Here is a 27,486-nt window from a genome sequence, read left to right on the forward strand (position 1 = left end):
TGTGGGATTTAACAGCCTAGACTGGCCTGTGCTTCCTAACCAGGCGCAGCGTTAACCCTTATCGGTCCCTCTCATGGTTCTTTCGGAATTCACCGTTAGATTGGAAACTTATTGGAAATACCAAACACTTTTTGGGGATTTGTTTCCCTCAGTTGTGTTTTCCAGTGTGTGATATTGTGCGGTGTTATTCACATCTCATGGCTGGAGCTTATGAGCGCGGAAGATATCTGGTGCCAGCAGTCTATACTTGAGGTCTTCAGGCAAGAGGCCTCCGACCTCTTAGCTTTGACTCTGTCCACCATAAAGACAGCGACAGACCAAACAGGGACAGGGTCGGTTGCGAGGCAGAAAATTGGTATAGACTGGAAGACAGATTCTCTCTACTTGCTACCAAGAAATGATTGTCCCCATCATGGGAATATGTAAGACCCGCGCTCCCCCTGCAAGACGCACACGCACGAGACGCACGTCCCCTTCTGCAGGACACCTTCTCTTCCATGTTGGATCACGATCCTGGAGCCGTGGCTTCTGGGGTTGTGCTGGGATCTGTTGGACTGACTGTAGATCACATGTGTTATCGTGTTTGATCCCTTCTCATCTGGGGATCTTTTTCCTTCTCAGGACATCAGGAACACTGTGGGGAATATTCCCATGGAATGGTACAAGGATTTCCCTCACATTGGGTACGACCTAGATGGGAAGAAGATCTTCAAACCATTGCGGAATAAAGACCAACTGGAAGAGTTTTTGGACAAGATGGAGAATCCAGATTACTGGTGAGTGTGTCCTGGAGGTGATCAGGTGGATCACATCATGGGGTACATACCGCCATTCAGGACAGAGTAGATTACGTCCTATTGACGCTTGTGTCGTTCTTTAGAAGACGTCCCAGGGCCCCATCGCCCCCTCCAGCCCCATCGCCCCCCTCCTGCCCCAGGGCCCCCTTCCTGCCCCAGGACCCCATTGCCCCCCTCCTGCCCCAGGGCCCCATCGCCCCCCTCCTGCCCCATTGCCCCCTTCCTGCCCCAGGGCCCCCTTCCTGCCCCAGGACCCCATTGCCCCCTCCTGCCCCAGGGCCCCATCGCCCCATCATCCCCATTGATTTGACTCTTTCTTTTCTTCTTCTTCTTACAGGCGAACCGTTCACGATAAGAAAACCGGCCAGGACATAAAGCTGACCGACGAGCAGGTGGATCTGGTTGACCGGCTGCAGCGAGGACAGTTTGGGGATGTGAACTTTGATCCATATGAGGTACAGTAACGTCTCTGAGGTCTGGACGAAATTTTTAATGGCCGAGGAGACAAAAAGTGCACCCTGCACGGGAGATGGGAATATATACCATATACGTATACAAGTGTGCAGCCGAAGGGAATATATAATCTACACTGTGTTCCAAATTATTATGCAAATAGAGTTTAGGAGTGATAAGGTTAGACATTTTTTGTTTGTCATTAAACTCATGCTGGTGATGGTGTCCGGGCTCTTTATATCATTGCTGGTGATGGTGTTAGGGCTCTTTATATCAGTGAAAGCAATTGCAGAGACCTGTGCACATTAGTTTGGCGTTAGGTGAGTCCAAATAAAGGCAAGACGACTGAAGAAAGCTGTTCCACATTATTAAGCAGCTACATTTTTTGCCAAAATGGGAAAGAAAAAGGATGTTTCGGCTGCTGAGAAGCAACAAATTGTGGAGTATTTAGGTGAAGGCATGACTACAATCAACATTGCCAAGACACTTCATCCTGATCATCGCACAATCAAGAAGTATGTAGCTGATTCCCAGCACACGCGTGTGCATGCTGATAAGGAAAAATTGAGGACTCTTTCCAACAAGCAATTGCATCAGGTTAAAAGAGCAGCTGCTATAATGCCTGGTCATAGCAGCAGACAAGTTTTTGAAGCTGCTGGTGCCTCCAACGTCCCTTGAACAACAAGATGCCGGGTCCTTCAGAGGTTTGCAGCTGTGCGTAAGCCATCCTGTCGCCACCTCTATCCACTGCACACAAGCAGAAACGGCTCCAGTGGCCAAACCATACATGAAGACTGACTTCCAAACTGTTTTGTTCACCGATGAGTGTTGTGCAACACTCGATGGTCCAGATGGATGGAGGGGAGGATGGCTGGTTGATGGACACCCCATGAAAACATGGCTAAGGCGCCAACAAGGAGGAGGTGGAGTAATGTTTTGGGCTGAAATCATGGGGAGAGAGATTGTCGGCCCCTTTAGGATCCCAGAAGGGGTAAAGATGAACTCCATAATATTTGTGGAGTTTCTAAAACAGCACTTCCTGCTCATGGTTCAGGAGGAAGAACCGTGCATTCCGCAGCAAGATCATTTTCATGCATGATAATGCACCGTCTCATGCTGCAAATAACACATCTGCATCTCTGGCTGCTATGGGCATAAAAGAGGACAAACTTATGGTGTGGCCACCATCTTCCCCTGACCTCAACCCCATTGAGAACCTCTGGAGCATCATCAAAAGGAGTGTTTATGATGGCGGGAGGCAGTTCACATCTAAGAAACAGCTCAGGGAGGGTATTCTGTCCACATGCAAAACAATTGAAGCACAAACCATCCAAAAACTGACAAATTCAATGGACGAGAGAGTTCAGAAGCTTCTTTCAAACAAGGGGTCCTATGTGCAAATGTAACATCACCTAGAATTAAGTATTGACTTGAAAACTGTTTGATTTCATTTTGTAATAAGCTGATAATGCGTATAATTTCACAATTCACCATTTTGTTTTTAAAAATAAAAAGGTTGAAAACTCTGCTCTGCATAATAATTTGGAACACACATTTTGAGTGTTTATTAGTTTTAAAAATATACTGTTTTCATAGGCATCAAAAACATTTCAATTATACTCGAATAGTAGAGACTGGAAAATAACAATGACTGCAATTCAGAAAGTTAATTTAGGAAAATATGAAAAAATATTTTTTTGCATAATAATTTGGAACACAGTGTACATGTATACAAGCACACGGCCGATTGGAATATATACGCACCTGAGGCTTTGTTCCCTTTGTTAAATAAATTGCTGCCATTAAGTTAAACTGTGCTGGACCCACTCCTGACGCGCCCACTCTCCCTCCCCCCCACTACAGTCTTCCCCAATCATCACTGCAGTCTTCTTGAACACCACCCCTATCTTTCCCAGTAGTCTTCTTGCCCCTCCCAGTAGTTGCAGGATTCATCCTGCCCCCTGCCCCTCCCAGTGGTCGCTGCAGCCGTTCTGCCCCTCCCAGTGGTCGCTGCAGCCGTTCTGCCCCTCCCAGTGGTCGCTGCAGCCGTTCTGCCCCTCCCAGTGGTCGCTGCAGCCGTTCTGCCCCTCCCAGTGGTCGCTGCAGCCGTTCTGCCCCTCCCAGTGGTCGCTGCAGCCGTTCTGCCCCTCCCAGTGGTCGCTGCAGCCGTTCTGCCCCTCCCAGTGGTCGCTGCAGCCGTTCTGCCCCTCCCAGTGGTCGCTGCAGCCGTTCTGCCCCTCCCAGTGGTCGCTGCAGCCGTTCTGCCCCTCCCAGTGGTCGCTGCAGTTGTCCTCTGTCCTGTATACTGTCTGACCATTACTTTTCTCCTCTCGGGCTGACGACCTGTGATCTTTTCCTGCAGCCATCGGTGGATTTCTTCACACATGAGACCATGATCCATCCTGTCACCAACCGGCCGGCGGACAAGAAAAGCTTCATTCCATCCCTCATTGAGAAGGAGAAGGTAACAACATTTTGGCCATTGGTGTCCTGGCGGCTGCTGCAGAACTTCTTCAGTGATCACATTTGTTGCTGGTTTCAGGTTTCTAAGTTGGTTCATGCCATTAAGATGGGCTGGATCCGTCCTCGGAAGCCTCGAGATGACACCCCCACTTACTATGACCTGTGGGCTCAGGAGGATCCTAACGCCATACTCGGGAGGCATAAGATGCACGTTCCGGCTCCGCGGCTGCCACTCCCAGGACATGAAGAATCTTATAACCCCCCTCCGGAGTATCTGATGACCGAGGAGGAGGTGCGATGTCTGTGATTGACCACCTCTTGCTATTTGTGTGCGGCGGCATCATGTCCAATATCTCCTCGTTCCTCTGTAGAAATTGGCCTGGGAGCAGCAGGATCCTGAAGACCGGAAGCTGCCGTTCCTTCCCAAGCGGTACAGTGCCCTGCGCTCCGTTCCCGCGTATGCCCGCTTCATACACGAGAGATTTGAGCGCTGTTTGGACCTGTACTTGTGTCCTCGGCAGAGGAAGATGAGGGTAAGTGGCCACCAGACGAGAGCGCTGCACTTCCAGAAATGTCCGGCTCATCTGTGCTTGTATCATACAGGTCAATGTGGACCCCGAGGATCTGATCCCCAAACTACCCAAACCCCGGGATCTGCAGCCGTTCCCCACCACACAGTCCATGGTGAGTCTGTGCTTCCAGCCGCTCCCCGGATTTTGCTAGTTTTCCTCCGCTCATGGTTCTTGCCTCTGCTCAGAGCCATCTTTGCTCCTTTGCTGATTGCTCTCCCTTTCCCTGATCCCCGCAGATTTATCGTGGTCACACATCCCTTGTGCGCTGTATCAGTGTCTCCCCCTCCGGGCAGTGGATCGTCTCAGGTACGTGGCTTCACAATCAGTTTTTTTCCAGTATTTCTGTATTATGTCCTCTGTCGTCATCCGTGGAGCCGACACTATTTACACCACTTTGGAGGATGAGGATTACTCCAGCGGTGGCTCCCATGCACCAGCACCGAGGTTCTGCCAGGGTCAGATTGTTATTCTGGATTATCAGGCTTGCTGGACTAACGGACTCATAAAAAGCATACTTAAACCTTAAAGGCACCAAGGACAAACCGTAGTCTGCAGCCCCTGGTAAGTGGTGGCAGTTTGCAAAAGCGTGACCCTGCTGGTTTTGGTCTTAGGCTCTGATGACGCAACAATCAAGTTTTGGGAAATTTGTTCTGGTCGTTGCATGAAAACTATTCAGCTGGACGGGGCCATCAAAAGTGTGAACTGGAACCCGAACGCCTCACTGGTATTGGTGGCTGCGTGTGTGTGAGTATCCTGTATGGCTATCCAGAGCTGTACTCATTGTACACATACATTACTGATCCTACTTCAGAGCTGCACTCACTATTCTGCTAGTGCAGTCACTGTGTACATACATTACTGATCCTGAGTTACATACATCCTGTATTATACTCCAGAGCTGCACTCACTATTCTGCTGGAGCAATCACTGTGTACATACATTACATTACTGATCCTGAGTTACATCCTGTATTATACTCCAGAGCTGCACTCACTATTCTGCTGGAGCAATCACTGTGTACATACATTACTGATCCTGAGTTACATACATCCTGTATTATACTCCAGAGCTGCACTCACTATTCTGCTGGTGCAGTCACTGTGTACATACATTACTGATCCTGAGTTACATACATCCTGTATTATACTCCAGAGCTGCGCTCACTATTCTGCCGGTTATTATTGGAAGGCTGCAGCTTCGGCCTGCTCTAACTTGTGCTGTCACACTGATTGTTTTGCTCAGGGAGAGCTCAGTTGTCATCGTGAATCCCGGCCTTGGAGACCGTCTTCTTTGCAGTTCCACCGATCAGCAATTGGAGGGGTACAAGTCACCGGAGGAGCAGAAGCAGCAGCCGGTGACCTGGGTGGCAGCAGAGGGGGCAGATTTTGAGCAGGGATTGCGGCTCCGGCTCCACCATGAGAAGGTAGGAACCTCCAGGACAGGTAGAGTTTCCTGCAGCCTCCGCTGCGCCTCACATGGTTATGGTTTCCCTTCCCACAGGCGGTGAAGCAGGTGACGTGGCACGGACGTGGGGATTATTTTGCAGTGGTCCTTCCAGATAATGGAAACTCTCAGGTCCTGATTCATCAGCTCAGCCGCAGACGCAGTCAAAACCCATTCCGTAAAAACAAAGGTCAGGTCCAGCGCGTCCAATTCCACCCCACTCGCCCGTTCTTCTTTGTGGCCACACAGCGCTACATCAGAGTCTACAATCTGCTGAAGCAGGAGCTGACCAAGAAGCTGCTCGCCAACTGCAAGTGGATTTCCAGCATCGCCATCCACCCTGCGGGTTAGTAATGGGGTACTGTGCTGCAGTATGATTTGGGGGGCTTCTCCTGTAGACTAGATCTGAGCCACAACTTCTCGTGTCTTCTCAGGTGATAATCTGATCTATGGAAGTTATGATTCTAAGTTGGCCTGGTTTGACATGGATCTCTCCACGAAGCCCTACAAGGTGCTCAGGTAGGATGTGAGGAGAGGGCTGCACTGGTTATGGGGGCATTGAGTTAATGAAGCTGCTGCTGGAGATGTTGTTTACTTTACAGACATCACAAGAAAGCCCTGAGGGCCGTGGCCTTCCACCGACAGTACCCGCTCTTCGCCTCTGGCTCTGATGATGGCAGTGTCATTGTGTGCCATGGCATGGTCTACAAGTAAGTGTGATGTCACAGTGGTGGGGGAGGGTCTGCTGTCGGGGTGGGATGAACTGACCAATGTCTCTTGTCTTGCAGCGATCTCCTGCAGAATCCTCTCATAGTTCCCGTGAAGGTCCTCCGAGGACATGATATCACCCGCGATCTTGGCGTCTTGGATGTAGTCTTCCACCCCACACAGCCTTGGATCTTCTCTTCTGGAGCTGACTCTACAATCCGGCTCTTCACATAACTCGACCTCATGCCATCCAGCCCCCTGTGTAAAGGATGTAGTGGAAGTCCTTGTCCTCCACACTGGAGTGGCGGTGGTCCTTCTGTACATACGTCTATCAGCCCAGCCAGTTTGTTTTATAATAAAACGTAATGATTCTACGATGTGAGGGTCTGTTCTGTACTATCCCATCCCCCCATGACATGTCCTCACTCTGGGACAGCGGTCCAGCAGTATCTGTGCATCTGTTTGGTGGATAACCCTAGAACGCATACCTGGGGCCTCGCAGGACGGCTAGGTTACTTGTTTTCTATTGTAGATTTCTATGGTTGCATATTCTAGGGATAAGAAGAAGGGAATTTTGTTACTTACCGTAAATTCCTTTTCTTCTAGCTCCTATTGGGAGACCCAGACGATTGGGTGTATAGCACTGCCTCCGGAGGCCACACAAAGCATTACACTAAAAAGTGTAAGGCCCCTCCCCTTCTGGCTATACACCCCCAGTGGGATCACTGGCTCACCAGTTTTAGTGCAAAAGCAAGAAGGAGGAAAGCCAAGAACTGGTTTAAACAAATTCACTCCGAAGTAACATCGGAGAACTGAAAACCATTCAACATGAACAACATGTGTACCCGAAAAACAACCAAAAATCCCGAAGGACAACAGGGCGGGTGCTGGGTCTCCCAATAGGAGCTAGAAGAAAAGGAATTTACGGTAACAAAATTCCCTTCTTCTTCGGCGCTCCATTGGGAGACCCAGACGATTGGGACGTCCAAAAGCTGTCCCTGGGTGGGTAAAGAAATACCTCATGTTAGAGCTGCAAAGACAGCCCTCCCCTACGGGGAGGCAACTGCCGCCTGCAGGACTCTTCTACCTAGGCTGGCGTCCGCCGAAGCATAGGTATGCACCTGATAATGTTTGGTGAAAGTGTGCAGACTCGACCAGGTAGCTGCCTGGCACACCTGTTGAGCCGTAGCCTGGTGTCGTAATGCCCAGGACGCACCCACGGCTCTGGTAGAATGGGCCTTCAGCCCTGATGGAACCGGAAGCCCAGCAGAACGGTAGGCTTCAAGAATTGGTTCTTTGATCCATCGAGCCAGGGTGGCTTTGGAAGCCTGCGACCCTTTGCGCTTACCAGCGACAAGGACAAAGAGTGCCTCCGAGCGGCGCAGGGGCGCCGTGCGGGAAATGTAGATTCTGAGTGCTCTCACCAGATCCAACAAATGTAAATCCTTTTCATACCGATGAACTGCATGCGGATAAAAGGAAGGCAAGGAGATATCCTGATTAAGATGAAAAGAGGATACCACCTTAGGGAGAAACTCCTGAATGGGGCGCAGCACTACCTTGTCCTGGTGGAACACCAGGAAAGGAGCTTTGGATGACAGCGCTGCTAGTTCAGACACTCTCCGAAGAGACGTGACCGCTACCAGAAAGGCCACTTTCTGTGAGAGTCGAGAAAGTGACACATCCCTCAGAGGCTCGAAGGGCGGCTTCTGGAGAGCAACAAGGACCTTGTTTAGATCCCACGGATCTAACGGCCGCCTGTACGGAGGTACGATATGACAAACCCCCTGCAGGAACGTGCGCACCTGAGAAAGTCGTGCTAGACGCTTCTGAAAAAACACGGATAGTGCCGAGACTTGCCCTTTAAGGGAGCCGAGCGACAAGCCCTTGTCCAACCCAGATTGCAGGAAGGAAAGAAAGACAGGTAACGCGAATGGCCAGGGAGATACTCCTTGTACAGAGCACCAGGATAAGAAAATCTTCCACGTTCTGTGGTAGATCTTAGCAGAAGTGGACTTCCTAGCCTGTCTCATGGTGGCCACGACCCCTTGGGATAATCCTGAAGACGCTAGGATCCAGGACTCAATGGCCACACAGTCAGGTTCAGGGCCGCAGAATTCCGATGGAAAAACGGCCCTTGGGACAGTAAGTCTGGACGGTCTGGTAGTGCCCACGGTTGGCCGACCGTGAGATGCCACAGATCCGGGTACCACGACCTCCTCGGCCAGTCTGGGGCGACGAGTATGACGCGGCCGCAATCGGATCTGATCTTGCGTAACACTCTGGGCAAGAGTGCCAGAGGTGGAAACACATAAGGGAGCCGGAACTGCGACCAATCTTGCACTAAGGCGTCTGCTGCCAGAGCTCTTTGATCGCGAGACCGCGCTATGAAGGTCGGGACCTTGTTGTTGTGCCGAGACGCCATTAGGTCGACGTCCGGCACCCCCCAGCGGCGGCAGATTTCCTGAAACACGTCCGGGTGAAGGGACCATTCCCCTGCGTCCATGCCCTGGCGACTGAGGAAGTCTGCTTCCCAGTTTTCTACGCCCGGGATGTGAACTGCTGATATGGTGGATGCTCTTTCCTCTACCCACATCAGAATCCTCCTGACTTCCTGGAAGGCTTGCCGACTGCGTGTCCCTCCTTGGTGGTTGATGTATGCCACCGCTGTGGAGTTGTCCGACTGAATTCGGATCTGCTTTCCTTCCAGCCACTGCTGGAAGGCTAATAGGGCAAGATACACTGCCCTGATTTCCAGAACATTGATCTGAAGGGTGGACTCCTGCTGAGTCCACATCCCTTGAGCCCTGTGGTGGAGAAAAACTGCTCCCCACCCTGACAGACTCGCGTCTGTCGTGACCACTGCCCAGGATGGGGGCAGGAATGATCTTCCCTGCGTTAATGAGGTGGGAAGAAGCCACCATAGCAGAGAATCCTTGGCCGTCTGAGAAAGGGAGACTTTCCTGTCCAGGGAAGTTGTCTTCCCGTCCCATTGGCGGAGAATGTCCCATTGAAGTGGAAGCAGATGAAACTGCGCGAACGGGACTGCCTCCATTGCTGCCACCATCTTCCCTAGGAAGTGCATGAGGCGCCTTAAGGGGTGCGACTGACCCTGAAGGAGAGACTGCACCCCTGTCTGTAGAGACCGCTGCTTGTCCAGCGGAAGCTTCACTATCGCTGAGAGAGTATGAAACTCCATGCCAAGATACGTTAGTGATTGAGTCGGTGCCAAGTTTGACTTTGAAAAGTTGATGATCCACCCGAAAGTCTGGAGAGTCTCAAGCGCAACATTCAGGCTGTGTTGGCATGCCTCTTGAGAGGGTGCTTTGAAAAGTAGATCGTCTAAGTAAGGGATCACCGAATGTCCCTGAGAATGTAAGACTGCTACCACTGCCGCCATGACCTTGGTGAAAACCCGTGGGGCTGTCGCCAGACCAAATGGCAGAGCTACGAACTGGAGATGGTCGTCTCCTATCACGAAACGTAGAAAACGTTGGTGCTCTGTAGCAATCGGCACGTGGAGATAAGCATCTTTGATGTCTATTGATGCAAGGAAATCTCCTTGAGACATTGAGGCAATGACAGAGCGGAGGGATTCCATCCGGAACCGCCTGGCGTTCACATGCTTGTTGAGCAGCTTTAGGTCCAGAACAGGACGGAACGAGCCGTCCTTTTTTGGAACCACGAAGAGATTGGAGTAAAAACCTTGCCCTTGTTCCTGCAGAGGAACAGGGATCACCACTCCTTCTGCTTTTAGTGAGCACACCGCCTGCAGAAGGGCATCTGCTCGGTCGGGATGTGGGGAGGTTCTGAAGAACCGAGGCGGAGGACGAGAACTGAACTCTATCCTGTACCCGTGAGACAAAATGTCTGCTACCCACCGGTCTTTGACCTGTGGCAGCCAAATGTCGCAAAAGCGGGAGAGCCTGCCACCGACCGAGGATGCGGAGGGCTGAGGCCGAAAGTCATGAGGCAGCCGCCTTGGAAGCGGTTCCTCCGGTTGCTTTCTTGGGGCGTGAATGAGCCCGCCAGGAATCTGAGCTCCTTTGCTCCTTCTGAGTCCCTTTGGACGAGGAGAATTGGGTCTTGCTGGAGCCTCGAAAGGACCGAAACCTCGACTGCCACTTCCTCTGTTGAGGTTTGCTTGATCTGGGCTGGGGTAAGGAGGAGTCCTTACCCTTGGATTGCTTAATGATTTCAGCCAATTGTTCACCAAACAGTCTATCTACAGATAGTGGCAAGCTGGTTAAACATTTTTTGGAAGCAGAATCCGCTTTCCATTCCTTTAACCACAAGGCTCTGCGCAAGACAACAGAGTTGGCAGACGCAATTGAGGTACGGCTTGTAGAGTCCAGGACAGCGTTGATAGCGTAAGTCGCAAACGCAGACATTTGCGAGGTTAGGGACGCTACTCGCGGCACTGCTGGACATATGATAGAGTCCACCTGTGCCAGGCCAGCTGAAATAGCTTGGAGTGCCCACACGGCCGCGAATGCTGGAGCAAACGACGCGCCGATAGCTTCATAGACAGACTTTAACCAAAGGTCCATCTGTCTGTCATTGGCATCTTTAAGTGAAGCCCCATCTTCCACTGCAACTATGGATCTAGCTGCAAGCCTGGAGATTGGGGGATCCACCTTTGGACACTGGGTCCAGCGTTTGACCACGTCAGGGGGAAAGGGATAACGTGTATCCTTAAGACGTTTGGAGAAACGCTTATCTGGGTAGGCATGGTGTTTCTGGACTGATTCTCTGAAGTCAGCGTGGTCCAGAAAAGTACTCAGTTTAGGCTTGGGATACCTGAAATGGAACTTCTCCTGCTGTGCAGCTGCCTCCTCTGCAGAAGGGGCAGGGGGAGAAATTTCCAATAGACTATTGATGGCCCCTATAAGGTCATTTACCATGGCGTCACCATCAGGAGTATCCAGATTGAGAGCGGTTTCAGGATTAGACTCCTGATCCCCCTCCTCTGTCTCATCATGTAGAGACTCTTCTCGTTGAGACCCTGATCCGCGTGATGACGTGGAGGGTCTCTCCCAGCGAGCACGCTTAGGCTGCCTGGGACTGTCATCTGAATCAGAGCCGTCAGGCTGAGATGCCTGGGACCCCCTTGAAGCACGAATTAACTCCAACTGAGGGGGACCGGGGAACATTGCCGCAGCAGTGTCCATGGACTGAGTAACTGGCCTGGCCTGCAAGGTCTCTAGGATTTTTGTCATAGTGACAGACATCCTGTCAGCAAAAACAGCAAACTCTGTCCCCGTCACCGGGACAGGGTTCACCGGCGACTCTGCCTGGGCCACTACCACCATAGGCTCCGGCTGACGAAGTGGCACAGGGACCGAACATTGCACACAATGGGGGTCATTGTAACCTGCCGGTAGATTAGCCCCACAAGCGGCACAAGCAGCGTTCACAGCCTGTGTCTTGGCACCCTTGCGTTTTGCAGATGACATGCTGTCGTCTCCTCAGAGCAATAGGGGTATACAGCCAAGAAGCGACCTTACAGTGCAAAATATATATATATATATATATGGTACAGAGAAAAAAGTACACAAATATCACACTGTGGCACTAGTGGGGCCAGCACTTAAGTGCTGCTTACCGCCCGCTAAACGCGGGTGTGTGGTCGCCAGAAATCCCTTGTCTGGGTCTCCCAGAGCCTGTGTCCGTTCTCCAGCCAGACTGCATGTAGGAATGGCTGCCGGCGTCCTGTGGAGAGGGGCGGGCCCTGGGCGTGTGCAGACAAAGAGCGGGAAACCTGCGTCCCACTGTGCTCAGTGAGAGGGCTGGAGCATGTAAATAAGGCTCCAGCCCTCGGCGCTGAATAAACGTACAGCGTCTCTCCCTTGCCCTGATTGACAGGGTGGGGGCGGGAACGAAGCGGAGCTAGGCCGCAAAAGCCGGGGACTAGATTTATAAGCGCCGCCGTCATAAAAGCACGGTCGGCGCTAAGTCCCCGGCGCACTACAAGTCGCAGCCGCGCCGCCGCTCCAGGGGCGGCCGGCGCGGCAGTCCCCAACACATAAAGTCACTCAGACAAAGTGTAGTGACTGTAACCCCAGCGCGCAGCGCTACTGTCCCCGGCGCACTAGCACACCCAGCAAGTCTGGAGTGTGCGCGGCCTGTACAAACGAGGACACAGAGTACCTTAATGTCGCAGGGCCTTGTCCCTGAACGGTACCCAGCTCCGTATCCAGCAGGTTCCATGGGTCTGTGGATGGAGCCCGGCCTCAGGGCTTGGGGGCCGGTAAGATCCCACTTCCTCAGAGCCCCTCAGGGGGATGGGGAAGGAAAACAGCATGTGGGCTCCAGCCTCCGTACCCGCAATGGGTACCTCAACCTTAACAAACACCGCCGACATAAAGTGGGGTGAGAAGGGAGCATGCTGGGGGCCCTAGTATGGGCCCTCTTTTCTTCCATCCGACATAGTCAGCAGCTGCTGCTGACTAAACAGTGGAGCTATGCGTGGATGTCTGACCTCCTTCGCACAAAGCAGAAAACTGGTGAGCCAGTGATCCCACTGGGGGTGTATAGCCAGAAGGGGAGGGGCCTTACACTTTTTAGTGTAATGCTTTGTGTGGCCTCCGGAGGCAGTGCTATACACCCCAATCGTCTGGGTCTCCCAATGGAGCGCTGAAGAAAACTGCGTTAATGTAAGGACCAGTGAAAGCGTCGTGCTGTGGCCCTGTCCAGATAGTGGTCACATCTTGTGCTGTTGTAGCGCCCTGTGCCTAGATGCCACAGATAAGCCATCTGTATAACATGTATTGTAATACGATGTGCCCACGGGAGTTTGTTCCTGCGGATTTATCTGGATTTTCCAGATAAATCTGCAGGTTTTAGCAAGTACAGACACTCCCCATGTTGCCCTATGGGACATGGGGAGTGTCTGTGTTCACGCTGCGGAATATGTTGCGGATGTCCCGCAGCCGCACATAACTGCATGTCAATTATTCCTGTGGAAATCCTGGCGCTCCACTATGGAGATAGAGGCTTACCTGCCTTGATAGCAGACACCCGTCACTTTCTTCCGGTGCACAGGAGCGCGGTGGAGCTAGGAGCAGGAAGTGGGTGGAGCCTGCACGAGCACCAGTCATGTGACAGCCAGAGCTAGCTCAGGCCCACTTACTAGTGATGGGCAGTCCGGCTCTTTTTGGTGAGCCGGTTGTTATGGCTCCGTTCACCAAAAAGAGCCGGATCTTTCAGCTCGTTCTCTGCTCCTTATTAAACGTGTTCACCCCAGGTGAACACATATTTAAGATTATAGTAACGCCGCTAAAGCCCCGCCCACTTACAAAATGGCCAATTAGATTGCTGAGTAGGCGGAGTTTAGCCGTGGGTGGGGTTTTGACGGCGAAAAGAGCCGTTTAGATATTTTAGCGGCTCACAGTGGTGATCCGGTTCCTGTCGTTCACAGCAGGGAGCCGGATCTTTGTGTCGGATCGTTCGTGACCGACACATCACTACTTCACAGTGTAAACACGGCCGGAGACGGGAGAGAAGTGCTGTGTGATGGAGGTATAAACGCCCTGATCGCTCAGCACTTGTTCTGCACTGAGGATGAAGTGCCGAAGCCATGGTACTGTATCCTCAATGCACCGTATCCGCAGGACATTCCACAAATAAACCGCAGCATGGAAACAGACAAAGCTGCGGTTTTCTGGGAGCTTCTGCGGATATAACCACAGGACACGTTCCCCGTGGGCACATGGCCTGAGCCTTCATGAGGATTTGGCTCTCCGCTGCGCACAACAGGACACACATTTTCATACACTCCCTGAGTGAGGCTGTCACTGCAGAGATGATCCCTAAGAGGAAAGGAGGAGCTTAGTGGTGAGGTAAATTTCAGTCAGGAGCAGTTGTAGACTTGTGAGGAGAAGTGAGGTGCGTACTGAGGAGAGCTCCGGTCCTGAGGTGATTTTCTAGAAACCTCTGGAGGGGCAGCTGCAGTTGTCAGGGTATCAGTCCCTAGGTCATCGGTGCCTTCAAATTCAGTGACAGAACTGAGAGGCTGCAGGCTTTTATTTTATAAGGGGCAGTGACATTTGCCTGGGAGAACAGTGGCACTTGAGAGTCTGGAAACTTCTAGAACAATTAGTCTTCCCTCAGGATTCCAGCCACCGGCTCGCCAGAAGAGATTACAAATCTGGATAGTTCTTGTCTTGAAAATCCAAGGATACCTATTCCCAGATAGTGTACTCATCCTCTGCTGCTGTTTCCCTATCACTATACAGCAGAGAAGCCAAACTCCCGTCAGGGCAGGAGGAACCTCCATCATTGGATGTGGTGTTAACATTCTGCTGAGCTCCAGTAAAAGCTCCTGGTCCTGTCTCTATGACTGGATTATTCACGGCTGCTTCATCCCTACCTCATCACATCCCCCAGGAGCCAGCCCTAGTTGGAGTAGGGGTGATGTGCAGTGCCAGAGGGTCGTCCTAACTCCTGGGGCCCATAACCCGTGCCCGGACCTACCACAGCCCAACATGTATCTCAAACTATTTTATTTTTCCCCTGTATTTTTTTTTTTTTATTCCCAGTCACAAAAAGCCTGTCCCCTGTATGGCCACATCACCGCTCGGAGTCACCACCGTGACATCAGATGCCTCTGGGGCGGCACAAATGGACCCTGCTCTTGTAGAATGGAGCTTCACTAGCCAAATGCTCTGGAAACCAAGAGTGCCAGATCAGCTTCTGATTAATGGAACCCAGACACAACACTAGAAACCGTGCCCGAGCGACAGCTGCGCATTTTTACATTGAAGCAATGGAGCACCAGCCACAACAGACAGCCCTGCGTCACACCAAGGGAGCGCATATCTACGTGACACCAAATGAGTACAGGCCACTGGCAGACCTGTGTCACACCGAAACAGCACAGACAACCGGCAGATCCCACCACAGGAGCGCAGGCCACTGGCAGACCTGCATCACTTACAGCAAGATGGGCTGCAGTGTGTACATCGCCCTGGCCAAAACTAGTACTCTAGCAGGATACAGCTAAACCCCCACTAAAGTGGAAGTGTCACAGGTGCAGGAGGAGCAAATCACACACACACCTCCATGGAATGGAGGAGGGCGATTGCTAGATAATAAAACTGCACACTAGTGGCTTGCATAGAGCGCTGTTCACATATGCAGATAACACAGGCACAAACCCGCAGCCTATTAGGTGACGCCCATACTATTAGATCAGGCAGCTGCCAAGCCGTACCCCACTGTGTATCATGCACGGACAGACACTCTACAGTGCAAGGCCCAACAGAAAGGGGCCTGGCTGTATCCTGTCCAAAAAAATAAATGAGGTTTTTGTTGTATTTATGGCCATAAAAATGTAAGCCTACAACCCACGTCACTGAACCTCATGCTTGTAGGTCCCTACAGTAAATTAATATTTAGTGTAGGGACCTACAAGCATGAGGTTCCGTGACGCAGGTTGTAGGCTTACGTTTTTATGGCCATAAATACCAACAAAAACCTCATTTATTTTTTTGGTATGGGCGTCACCTAATAAGCTGCGGGTTTGTGACTGTTATCTGCATATGTGAACAGTGCTCTATGCAAGCCACTAGTGTGCAGTTTTATCATCTAGCAATCGCCCGCCTCCATTCCATGCAGGTGTGTGTGTGTGATTTGCTCCTCCTGCACCTGTGACGCTTCCACTTTAGTGGGGGTTTAGCTGTATCCTGCTAGAGTACTAGTTTTGGCCAGGGCGATGTACACACTGCAGCCCATCTTGCTGTAAGTAATTTTTGGAGGATATTTTCATATCTACATCCCACTGAAACACCACAGGCAGATCTGCACAACACTGAAGCAGCGCAGGCCATCAGCAGATCTGCATCACACCAAAAGGGAGCACAGATCTGCATCGTGGGCCACTGGCATACCTGTGTCACACTGAAGGAGTGCAGGCCACCAGCAGATCTGCGTCACATCAAAAGGAGCGCAGAGTGCAGCTGCACGGTGTCCTCATAATAGTCCAGCAGCTGTGCACTGATAAGGATTATACAGGAGACTCGGGGTCTCCTCACCCGCAGGTAGTAAGTCGTTGTGCCCGGTAGCTCAGTTGTAGAACTGCCTCCAATAAGCCCAAATACAGAAAATTGCGGTGTGTTCTAGTCTCTGATCGGAGATTACCTTGTAGCAACCCAGACTCAAGTTGTCGTATCTCACAGATGGGGGGACACACACACACACACACACGTACACGTACACACACACACGTACACGTGAGCTCCACCTGCAGGCGTCGGTATAGGCTCCGCGGGGGGCGTGCACTGCCTTCATCATCCTCTGTACAAAGCACAACTGCACTAGATTCCTACAGGATGGCAACCCAAACCAATCAGTCTGACAGGTGGAGGTTTTGTAACCGTGAAGGGATGCACACAGATTATAGGAGACACATAAAACCACAGCGCCATTTGTCCGCAGCGTTCACTCCATGACAATGGCGCGGTGAGGGTTAATACACAACTCACAGCCTTTGTGAAAATAGTCATGTTCTCTGATGATCCCCAAAGCCACTACAATAGAAAAGCCCCACCAGCCCAAAATATACAGAACAGTGGACACAGCCAAATATACACACCCCAGCAAGGAACCTACACAAAACATGGGGGAAGACAGAAAGGAGGCTGAGCACGGAGATCATGACCTGGGACGGCACCTCCCAGACCGGCCACCACAAAGTCTTTATTGCATAAAGTCCAGAACCACCATGGCCAACACTAGGCTGCTGCTCTACAACCTCGCGTCCAGGTCCGGGATGTAACACACTGCAGACGAGACGATGCGAAACATCACATGCTGGTGACGGAATGCGCGAGGCGCCAACTTCTCGGGAGCAGCTGACACCGCGGGTGAGTATCACTAATCAACGTCAGACAAACTTCACCAAGCGGCCCATGGTCTCAGAAGCTTTAATTCGCACAGGTGGGACTGGATCCTTCAACAAGACGATGAGAGCTGAAAAAAGAAGAGAGAGTCAGCAAGGAGTATCTGCTCACAGACAGCAAGAGAGTTGCCCAGTGGCAAATCCAGAAGAGTTGTAGAAAAGTGTGAAATTCCAGCCTAAGGCCGGAGTCACACTTGCGAGAGACTCGCGCGAGTCTCACATCGCATCACCCGGCATGGCCACATACTCTCCTGACTGGAGCGGGTCAGCTGCATGTATTTCTATGCAGCTGAGATGCTCCTGTCAGGAGAGCTGCAGGCCATGTCGGGTGATGTGATGCAAGACTAGCGCGAGTCTCTCGCAAGTGTGACTCCGGCCTTAGGCTGCGCACAGGCCAGAGAGCTGATGTAGACCCTCTACCTTGTCAATAACCGCAGGCCAGAGAGAGCTGATATAGACCCCCCCACCTTTTCAATACCTGCACCCTATGAGCGCAGGCTGAAGAGAGCTGATGTAGAAACCCCCCTTCTCTCCCCCCCCCCCCCCCCACCTTGTCAATTACCGCACCCTATGAGCGCAGGCAGGAGAGCTGATGTAGACCCTCCACATACATGTCAATAACTGCACCCTGTGAGCACAGGCCGGTGAGAGCTGACGTAGACCCTCCGCCTTGTCAATACCTGCACCCGATGAGCGCAGGCCAGAAAGGGGGTCACTAATCTCGCAGTAGTGCAGCCTCAGACATTGGGCCTGGGATTTTAGGAGAACACCTTTTTTGTCTCTCCCGTTAGAGTGCCCTCCTCATGCAGGACAGACAGTTACTGGAGATCAACCATCCTAACTTTCCGAATTGGTTTTCTCCCCAAAAAACTGATGAGCGAACATGAAAAAGACAACTAAAGGGTTAATAGTAAAGCGCTGCCTCTACGGTAATATAGGGAATACCAGTGGTCATAATTTGGAAGGTCCGATCACCTATAGATTCCCCCTGTTCTTCCTGGGGGACGCCCCTTCCCCACTCTTTGTGTTGGGGTTTTGGCAGTCAGTGGTTCTCCGCCTGTCTCTTCTATTACACCCCCTGCTCTGTCCTTGGCGCGGGGCCCGGCTCGCTCTCTCCGGGCAGCCTTACTTCCAGTAGCTGTTTACATGGGACCCTATGGGAAGCTCGAAGAGATCCGTCTGCACGTTAGCAGGACAGACGGCCTAATGAGATCATGGTGCTTCCTCCTGCCCCCGCAGTCAGAGCGAGGGGCCCGGGGGACAGAGGAGCAGGTTACACAGCTGTAAATCTCCTTATCCTGGAAGCTGCTCAGCTGATCACAGCAATAGAGGAAGGAAAACAGCAGCGTCCCGGTAATCAGACACAGGCCATAAAGATGAATGATGACCCACCAGATCCTGCTCCGACCACATACTATACATTAAAGTGCCGATAATGGGATATGGTGGAACAGCGCCCCCTACAGGAGGCACAAGAGGAGGGATTTACAAAATGCATCTCTGCCAACTACAACCATATACATCCTGGTTTTAATGACCCATGCATCTGGTGTGTCTCCCCTGCCTGAATGCACCGGACCTGCCTCTAATAGAGGGTAAAAGTCAGAGAAAGCTCAGGCAGGAGGGGAGCACACGAGTGAGGGAGCCCAAGAGCAGATAGGCAGGAGAGATAAGGTGGAGAAAGACCAAGCGCAGACAGGCAGGCAGGGAGGACACAACGAAGACCATGTGCAGACAGGCAGGGAAGACACAAGGAAGATCAAGCATAGACAGGCAGAGAGGACACAAGGAAGATCAAGCGCAGATAGGCAGGGAGGACACGAGGTGGAGAAAGACCAAGCTCAGACAGGCAGGGAGGACACAAGGAAGATCAAGCATAGACAGGCAGGGAGAACACACGGAAGACCAAGCGCAGACAGGCAGAGAGGACGAGGTGGAGAAAGACCAAGCGCAGACATGCTGAGAGGACACAAGGAAGACCAAGCGCAGACATGCTGAGAGGACACAAGGAAGACCAAGCGCAGAAAGTCAGGGAGGACATAAAGAAGAAGGACAAGCACACTAGCACAGACAAGTAGAGAGGACAGACGGCAGAGTAAGATGAAGCACGCAAGGATGACACAAGAGGAAGACTAAGCCCAGGAAGGCAGAGGACTAATGGGAAGAGCCCGCTAACACTTTTACCAATGCATAAACTCATCATCCATGTAACAAGGAACTTACATGACACCAGATGATCTAAATCCACCATTTTGCACTGATCCGGCTGCATGTGCAACACCAAGAACCCTGCATAGAGAAAAAACAAAAACATAAAACTCATGTCACCCTGCAGAGGGAAGGGCAATCTTTACACATGTCCATGTCGCCCTGCAGTGGGCGGAGCAATAAGATGAAGATTGTGGCAAAAGATACCAATGAATAATGGGGCCGCTGCTCGGATGTCGGGCCAGATGCTCTTGAAGTAGGAAATGTTGGTCTGGATGAGACGAGGGGTCATGTCTGGATATCCCTGCAGCTGGAAAAGAACAGGTTAATGTCACATAGGGAAGGGTACTGTGTGGGTATGCAGTAAAGGTTATCCACTCATACACTGCTCCTCGCCAGGACAGCGAACACACACGAAGACCCCAACATATAAGACCCCTCCGCTCTGCCCACACACAGCTACTCACCAGGTGTTTGCAGACGTCATTCATAAACTCCCCAAAGTGCAATCCTCTATCGGGGTGCAGGTGAGCAGTGAACATGTCTGCCAGACCTTGGTTGTTCAGACTTGGGGCGCACATTTGCAGAGCAAACTTACAGGCCTGTAACACAGGAGAGGAAGAAAGACTAAGACGGGAGAGGGCACGGGCCGGCCGCACGGGGGAAGAGGGCACGGGCCGGCCGCACGGGGGAAGAGGGCACGGGCCGGCCGCACGGGGGAAGAGGGCACGGGCCGGCCGCACGGGGGAAGAGGGCACGGGCCGGCCGCACGGGGGAAGAGGGCACGGGCCGGCCGCACGGGGGAGAGGGCACGGGCCGGCCGCACGGGGGAGAGGGCACGGGCCGGCCGCACGGGGGAAGAGGGCACGGGCCGGCCGCACGGGGGAAGAGGGCACGGGCCGGCCGCACGGGGGAAGAGGGCACTGAGCCGGCCGCACGGGGGAAGAGGGCACCGGCCGGCCGCACTGGATCTCTTATAGGTCACCAGCTCCATAGCACCTCTTTTTCTTTATCTACACGTCATGGAGACCTTTATGGACTGACACATGGAGCACGCTATACTGGATGTTCTTGTATCTGCTGTGTGGACCGTCTGTCCTCTTGTATTGTCCAAAATCTTGCATTTATTTTACCTGATGAATCTCAGGCAGTGACTGAAACGTTGTGCACTTACTTTTGGATGACAAATACATTTCCTAACATCAGTGCCCGGTTCTTTGGATTGACCGTATACACATACAGATGGGGCCTTTTTAGAGTGGAAATTGCAGCACAAGATGGATGACAACCTGGAGGAGGATCACCTGCCCCTCTCCTTCAGGCTGAGACATTTACCTTCACCACATCCGGTTTAGGATCCTGCAGGTGTAGAAGTAACGTCACTAAACCATTCAGGATTTGCTCAAACAGAGTTTCCCCCCCGTGGCCGGAGCTGAACTTCGTGAGATTCCCGAACAAGATGACAGAGGATCTGCGCAAATCTTCCCTGTCCTATAAGAGAACCACAGACATGAAATTGTGCCACAGCGATCCCACCGCCAAGCAAACAAAGCCCACTCACAATGATGACCAGTGAGGACCCCACCGCCAAGCAAACAAAGCCCACTCACAATGATGACCAGTGAGGACCCCACCGCCAAGCAAACAAAGCCCACTCACAATGATGACCAGTGAGGACCCCACCGCCAAGCAAACAAAGCCCACTCACAATGATGGCCAGTGAGGACCCCACCGCCAAGCAAACATAAAGCCCACTCACAATGATGACCAGAGAGGACCCCACCGCCAAGCAAACAAAGCCCACTCACAATGATGGCCAGAGAGGACCCCACCGCCAAGCAAACATGAAGCCCACTCACAATGATGACCAGAGAGGACCCCACCGCCAAGCAAACAAAGCCCACTCACAATGATGGCCAGTGAGGACCCCACCGCCAAGCAAACATAAAGCCCACTCACAATGATGACCAGTGAGGACCCCATCGCCAAGCAAACATGAAGGCCACTAACAATGATGACCAGAGAGTAACCCACCACAGTAGAAACCAAATCCCAATGATAACCCAAGAGGTCCCTACTGCTGAGCAAAGATGAACCCACTCACAAATGATGACCATACAGTAAAAATGGAATTCATTCCTCATAACCAAGGACCCCACAGATAGTCACTGAATGTTATGGAAGGGTGCTGCTATCGACCCCATAATGACACCCCACTGAAATTGATAACACCAATTTCATTTTGGACCCTACAAAGATAAACTCTCTGTGGTCCCAGCGCCAATGTTCTGCCCCTCCTCCGTGCTCCCAGCGCCAATGTTCTGCCCCTCCTCCGTGCTCCCAGCGCCAATGTTCTGCCCCTCCTCCGTGGTCCCAGCGCCAATGTTCTCCCCCTCCTCCATGGTCCCAGCACCGGTGTTCTCCCCCTCCTCCGTGGTCCCAACGCCGGTGTTCTCCCCCTCCTCCGTGGTCCCAGCGCCAATGTTCTCCCCCTCCTCCGTGGTCCCAGCGCCAATGTTCTGCCCCGACTCCGTGCTCCCAGCGCCAATGTTCTCCCCCTCCTCCATGGTCCCAACACCGGTGTTCTCCCCCTCCTCCGTGGTCCTAGCGCCGGTGTTCTCCCCCTCCTCCGTGGTCCCAGCGCCAATGTTCTGCCCCTCCTCCGTGCTCCCAGCGCCAATGTTCTCCCCCTCCTCCATGGTCCCAGCACCGGTGTTCTCCCCCTCCTCCGTGGTCCCAGCGCCGGTGTTCTCCCCCTCCTCCGTGGTCCCAGCGCCAATGTTCTCCCCCTCCTCCGTGGTCCCAGCGCCAATGTTCTGCCCCTCCTCCGTGCTCCCAGCGCCAATGTTCCCCCCTCCTCCATGGTCCCAGCGCCAATGTTCTCCCCCTCCTCCGTGGTCCCAGCGCCAATGTTCTCCCCCTCCTCCGTGGTCCCAGCGCCAATGTTCTCCCCCTCCTCCGTGGTCCCAGCGCCAATGTTCTCCCCCTCCTCCATGGTCCCAGCACCGGTGTTCTCCCCCTCCTCCGTGGTCCTAGCGCCGGTGTTCTCCCCCTCCTCCGTGGTCCCAGCGCCGGTGTTCTCCCCCTCCCCTCTGATACCTTCATCTATGGTTCTTTTCCCACTCCCAGATATTTCACAGAAAAGTGGAAAAAAAAAAATGTATGAAGAGGTGGAAGCCTGGTATGAAAACGTTTATCACAGAAAACACAACATGCGAAACCAACATTGATTACCTCTGAAATACATTGTTCTATTAAAACACTAAAAGGAAAGATCTCTATGGGGAGATAAGGTATGCACACCAGTGACTATGGAAGGGGAATACATGTATTCCCCTTCCATAGTCACTGGTGTGCATACCTTATCTCCCCATAGTGATGTTTTTTTAGGTTTTTTGCACCCAGTTCAGACATAGAATGGAGTTCCAAACGTTATTCCTTAATAAAAGGAAAGATCTGTCACATGGCATGAATTAGTCAGACTGGGATCAGTAAACTTCGGTGTTCAGTTAGAATTGGCAATAAACCGTCGTCCTACTCATCATGCTGCTCACATTAGGACATCCTGAGACAAAGACGACATCTTACAATTGATCAGCAGCACCGCGCAATTACGGAGGATCAAACAGGATGTTCTCAGACGGATGTGACCGAGCATAGAGTGTCACCAGCAGGTTGTACAGAGATACAGAGAGACTGCGTCACAGAAAGGCAGAAAAGTGTACAGCCTGCTGGTGACACCGTCATTCTACGCTCAGTGGCCAGAGACTGGAAGAGTCACAGAAAGACAGAGAAGCAGAGTCCTCTGGCTACATCCCCACACTGACAGCTGCTTGATTGTGAACAATGCCCTGTGGAATCGGATGATGAATGCTACGCAAGTCCAGGCACATTTAAGGGAGGTGAAGGAGGTCACCAAGTGTCATGTCAGACCATCAAAACTGTCTACATCAGCGTGGGCTGCTTGTGGTGACCCCTTTTTGTATTTGACCCTTTTGTACTTGACCCTTGTGGAGATCCCTCTGATGTGATGGGACAAAGAAAAATGAACAAGTGAAAACACAGGATAACCGCAAACCAAAAAGATAGAAGCAAAAGGTAAAAGACCATCAGGTCACCGAGCCGAAGGTCACCTAGTCCTGAACCTCGAGGCATGACAGTTTGCAACAAATTCTCCAATATCTAAAACATTTTCTTTTCCAATTCTCTTAAGCTTCTGGCTCTCGCTGAATCCTGCATCCATCAGTCGGACACCGCTGGCAATGACACGCTCTCCTATGGTGGGCTACAATTTTGACATGCCTCCCGAGAGCAGAGCAGGTGTTGTCTGTTCCTCTTATCACATTGAGCTTTCCAGGTTATCCCCTGTGTACCTTTTGCTTAGGTTTCCTTCCATTGAGGTCCACATTAATTAGACTCTTCACACCCTTCTCCCTGTAAGTGGTGGTTGTTGCCCCCCCCATGGTCAGTCCCACCAGATCCTGGATCACTTTGCCACCTTTCCCACCCCACCGTTATCATGGGGGACTTTTCCATCATCATTGAAAATCCGCTCTCCCCATCTGCAGCTCATCTTCTTTCTCTAACCTCCAATTTCGACTTTCACAGGTGACTAATTCTCCTACATGAAGACACGGGACTTCATATTCCCCGACTCTGCCCAGTGTATGACTTTACTAACTGCCCTCTCCACCCACAATCTTCTATTGCCCTCTGATATTTGTCGCCCCGCTCAGGACGACCCCACGGACTGTACATGCAGAAATCTATGTGCCACCAATACCCCGCAGCCATCCTTCGCTCCCTGTCCTGTCCAAACTCGGCATTGTCACATAATCAGACACTGGAAAGTGCCCCAGATTAAGCAGCTGCTGCTACCCCCAGCACCCGGCACAGGCAGCCCCGGCACACGCTGTAAACACGTTCCCTCCAGCGGTGCTCCAGCAGCCAAGCGTCGCGGTCACGCAAGTGACTTCACCGCCCTCCTCACATCACTGTCCGACATTCAAAAAACACTTTTCAAAACTTTCCACCCCATTTTAAGCCCTAAACCTAATCTCCCCTCAGCTCTAAACTCCTGGATCGCTCGGTCCAGTCCAATCCGCCATCTCTCAGATCTCTTCGTCACCTATTACAATCCGGTTTCCGCTCTTTCATCTCTACAGAAACTGCCCTCACTAAAGCATATAATAATTAACAGCTGAATCTACTGATCCCTGCTGATCCTCCTGGATCTCTCTAGCATCGGACACTGGATCACCAGCTCCTCCTCACTGTGCTCCGCTCTGTTGGGCTCAGGGACCCCATTCTCTTCTGGTACTCCTCTTACCTCTCTCATAGCTTCTTCACTGTATTTGCCAGCTCTTCTTCCTCTCCTCTTCCAGTCAGGGTTCCTCAGGGTTCAGTTCTAGGTCTCCTCCTCTTACTGTTGGGCTTCCTCAGATCTCAAGCCTAGGCGTAATCTACTGACTGTCAGGGCTCCTCAGGGGTTCAGTCACAGGTACTCTCCTCTTACTGTTGTAGTTCCTAGAGGTTCAGTCCTAGGTTCCCTCCTCTTACGGTCAGGATTTCTCAGAGCCCAGTCCTGGGTTCCCTCCATTTACTATCAGGGCTCCTCAGGGTTAAGTTCTAGGCCCCCTCCTCTTACGGTTGGTGCTCCTCAGGGTTCAGTCCTAGGTTCCCTCCTCTTATGGTCAGGATTTCTCAGAGCCCAGTCCTGGGCTCCCTCCATTTACTATCAGGGTTCCTCAGGGCTAAGTTCTAGGCCCCCTCCTCTTACGGTTAAGGTTCCTCGGGGCCCAGTCCTAAGGAGTCTCCTCTTACTGTTGGGGTTCCTTGCGCGGGTCGCACGCCTTAATAGAATAGGGTCTCCAGCTACCTGTTACTTACGTGATCAAAGAAGGGTCTGATGCGGATGGCCGTGTGGATGAGAAGTGACTGCATGTCCGAGTCCTGCACATAGGGCAGCAGAAGAGACAGATTGGTCATGGCTTCCTGGGTCACTATGTGGTTGGGGTCTTCTCGGTCATCCATGGCGTTGATCATGGCAGTCAGCAGGTGAGATCCATGTTTTCGTACCTGTAATGAGTCAGACATGGAGGCTCAGCAGATTTTTAACTACTTACCTTCCCATTCCCAGCCTCAGGGTCCTGACCTTCTCCGGATATCCACTTGCCATGTTCCCCAAGCCACGAACGGCGAGCATGCGGACGGTGACATTGCTGTCCTTCAGCCGGCTGGTCATGTTCTCCATCAATGGCTCCAGGAAAACGAGGTCACTGAGGTCACTACTCTGCAGGAGCTGTACACAGGACAAACAGACAGACATCAGTCATACAGGAGATCGGTGGTGACCCTACAGCCGGACACAGGACAGAGACAGACATATTTTATACACACACACACACACACACACACACACACACACACACACACACACACACACGTAATAATAAATAAAAATCTAAGAAAAGGAACAAATGAAAGTCACACATTGCTGCTTTTTTGCTTCCATTCATGAAAATCGGCCTGGACAGAAAAGATGGCGCCCTCCTCCTCCTCATCCGCCTCCTCCTTCCTCAACTTAATATTTGGTTACACACCCTTTTGAGGCAATCACTGCAATCAGATGATTCCTGTAACTGTCAATGAGACTTCTGCGCCTCTCGACAGGCATTTTGGCTGCTCCTCAAGAGCAAACTGCTCCTTGTGTCTCGTGTTTGAAGGTCGCCTTCTCCAGACGTTTCAGATCTTTCCAAAGATGCTCAATAGGATTTAGGTCCGGGCTCATAGAAGCCACTTCAGAATAGTCCAGGGTTTCCTCTTAGTCATTCTTGGGTGTTTTTATCTGTGTGTTTTGGGTCATTATCCTGTTACAAGACCCATGACCTGCGAGATCAAGCTTTCTGACACTGGGCAGCACATTTCTCTCTAGAATCCCTTCATAGTCTTGAGATTTCATTGTCCCTGCAAAGATTCAAGACCCCCTGTGCCAGATGCAGAAAAGCAGCCCCAGAACATAACAGAGCCTCCTCCATGTTTCACAGTAGGGACAGTGTTTTTTTCTTGATAGGCTTCCTTTTTCCATCTGTGAACATAGAGCTGATGTGCCTTGCCAAAAAGTTCCATTTTTGTCTCATCTGTCCATAGGACATTCTCCCAGAAGCTTTGTGGCTTGTCAACATGTAGTTTGGCAAATTCCAGTCTGGATTTTTATGGGTTTTTTTTTTTTCAACAATGGTGTCCTCCTTGGTCGTCTCCCATGAAGTCCACTTTGGCTCAAACAACAATGGATGGTGCGATCTGACACGGATGTTCCTTGAGCTTGAAGTTCACCTTTAATCTCTTTATAAGTTTTTCTGGGCTCTTTTGCTACCATATTATTTGTCGCTTTGATTTGTCATCAATTTTCCTCCAGCGGCCACGTCCAGGGAGGTAGGCTACAGATCCATGGATCTTACATTTCTGAATAATATGTGCAACTGTAGTCACAGGAACATCAAGCTGCTTGGAGATGCTCTTATAACCTTTAACATGCTTGTCTATAATTTTTAATCTAATCTCCTGAGATAACTCTTTCCTTCGCTTCCTCTGGTCCATGTTGAGTATGGTACACACCATGTCAGTAAACAGCACAGTGAGTATCTGTAGCCTTCTATACAGGCCCACTGATTGATTACAAGATTGTAGTCACCTGTGATACTAATTAGTAGACATGTCCCTTTTGTCACATTTTCAGGGGCGCCATCATTTCTGTCCAGGCCTGTTTCATGAGTTTTATTTTTTATTTTTAATTCCGTGGAAGCAGAAAAGCAGCAATGTCTGACTGTCATCTGTTCATTTTCATAGATTTATTACTTTTGTCAGATTCAGGTTATTTCTGTGACCATTGTGGGGTTTTCTTTCATTAAGCAAGGGACAAGGGCGACCAACAATTTTCACC

At 51.5% G+C, this 27,486-nt stretch overlaps 2 protein-coding genes across 3 annotated transcripts in view; one reads left to right on the forward strand and one right to left on the reverse strand.

Annotated features, from left to right (window-relative positions):
* The window catches only part of BOP1 (BOP1 ribosomal biogenesis factor), a 60,627-nt gene extending 53,817 nt beyond the window's left edge, over positions 1 to 6,810 (forward strand). Inside the window, exons 4-16 of the mRNA XM_075352774.1 lie at positions 622 to 776; positions 1,135 to 1,252; positions 3,613 to 3,714; positions 3,793 to 4,005; positions 4,085 to 4,246; positions 4,317 to 4,397; positions 4,522 to 4,591; positions 4,897 to 5,029; positions 5,528 to 5,708; positions 5,786 to 6,074; positions 6,163 to 6,247; positions 6,331 to 6,438; positions 6,517 to 6,810. Of these exons, the coding sequence (XP_075208889.1) occupies positions 622 to 776; positions 1,135 to 1,252; positions 3,613 to 3,714; positions 3,793 to 4,005; positions 4,085 to 4,246; positions 4,317 to 4,397; positions 4,522 to 4,591; positions 4,897 to 5,029; positions 5,528 to 5,708; positions 5,786 to 6,074; positions 6,163 to 6,247; positions 6,331 to 6,438; positions 6,517 to 6,670 (1,851 nt within the window). The 3' untranslated portion in view covers positions 6,671 to 6,810. The remainder of the gene's footprint in view (positions 1 to 621; positions 777 to 1,134; positions 1,253 to 3,612; positions 3,715 to 3,792; positions 4,006 to 4,084; positions 4,247 to 4,316; positions 4,398 to 4,521; positions 4,592 to 4,896; positions 5,030 to 5,527; positions 5,709 to 5,785; positions 6,075 to 6,162; positions 6,248 to 6,330; positions 6,439 to 6,516) is intronic.
* A 10,113-nt stretch (positions 6,811 to 16,923) lies between these two features.
* The window catches only part of MROH1 (maestro heat like repeat family member 1), a 103,249-nt gene continuing 92,686 nt past the window's right edge, over positions 16,924 to 27,486 (reverse strand). For both annotated transcript variants that reach the window (XM_075352781.1, XM_075352779.1), the window contains 7 exons: positions 25,699 to 25,845; positions 25,434 to 25,622; positions 20,880 to 21,035; positions 20,012 to 20,146; positions 19,752 to 19,854; positions 19,560 to 19,625; positions 16,924 to 17,407 (listed from right to left, as the gene is read on the reverse strand). In XM_075352781.1, coding sequence (XP_075208896.1) covers positions 17,322 to 17,407; positions 19,560 to 19,625; positions 19,752 to 19,854; positions 20,012 to 20,146; positions 20,880 to 21,035; positions 25,434 to 25,622; positions 25,699 to 25,845 — 882 coding nt within the window. In that variant the 3' untranslated portion in view covers positions 16,924 to 17,321. The remainder of the gene's footprint in view (positions 17,408 to 19,559; positions 19,626 to 19,751; positions 19,855 to 20,011; positions 20,147 to 20,879; positions 21,036 to 25,433; positions 25,623 to 25,698; positions 25,846 to 27,486) is intronic.

The sequence above is a fragment of the Anomaloglossus baeobatrachus genome, chromosome 6, assembly GCF_048569485.1.
Source record: "Anomaloglossus baeobatrachus isolate aAnoBae1 chromosome 6, aAnoBae1.hap1, whole genome shotgun sequence".
NCBI classification, from domain to species: Eukaryota; Metazoa; Chordata; class Amphibia; order Anura; family Aromobatidae; genus Anomaloglossus; species Anomaloglossus baeobatrachus.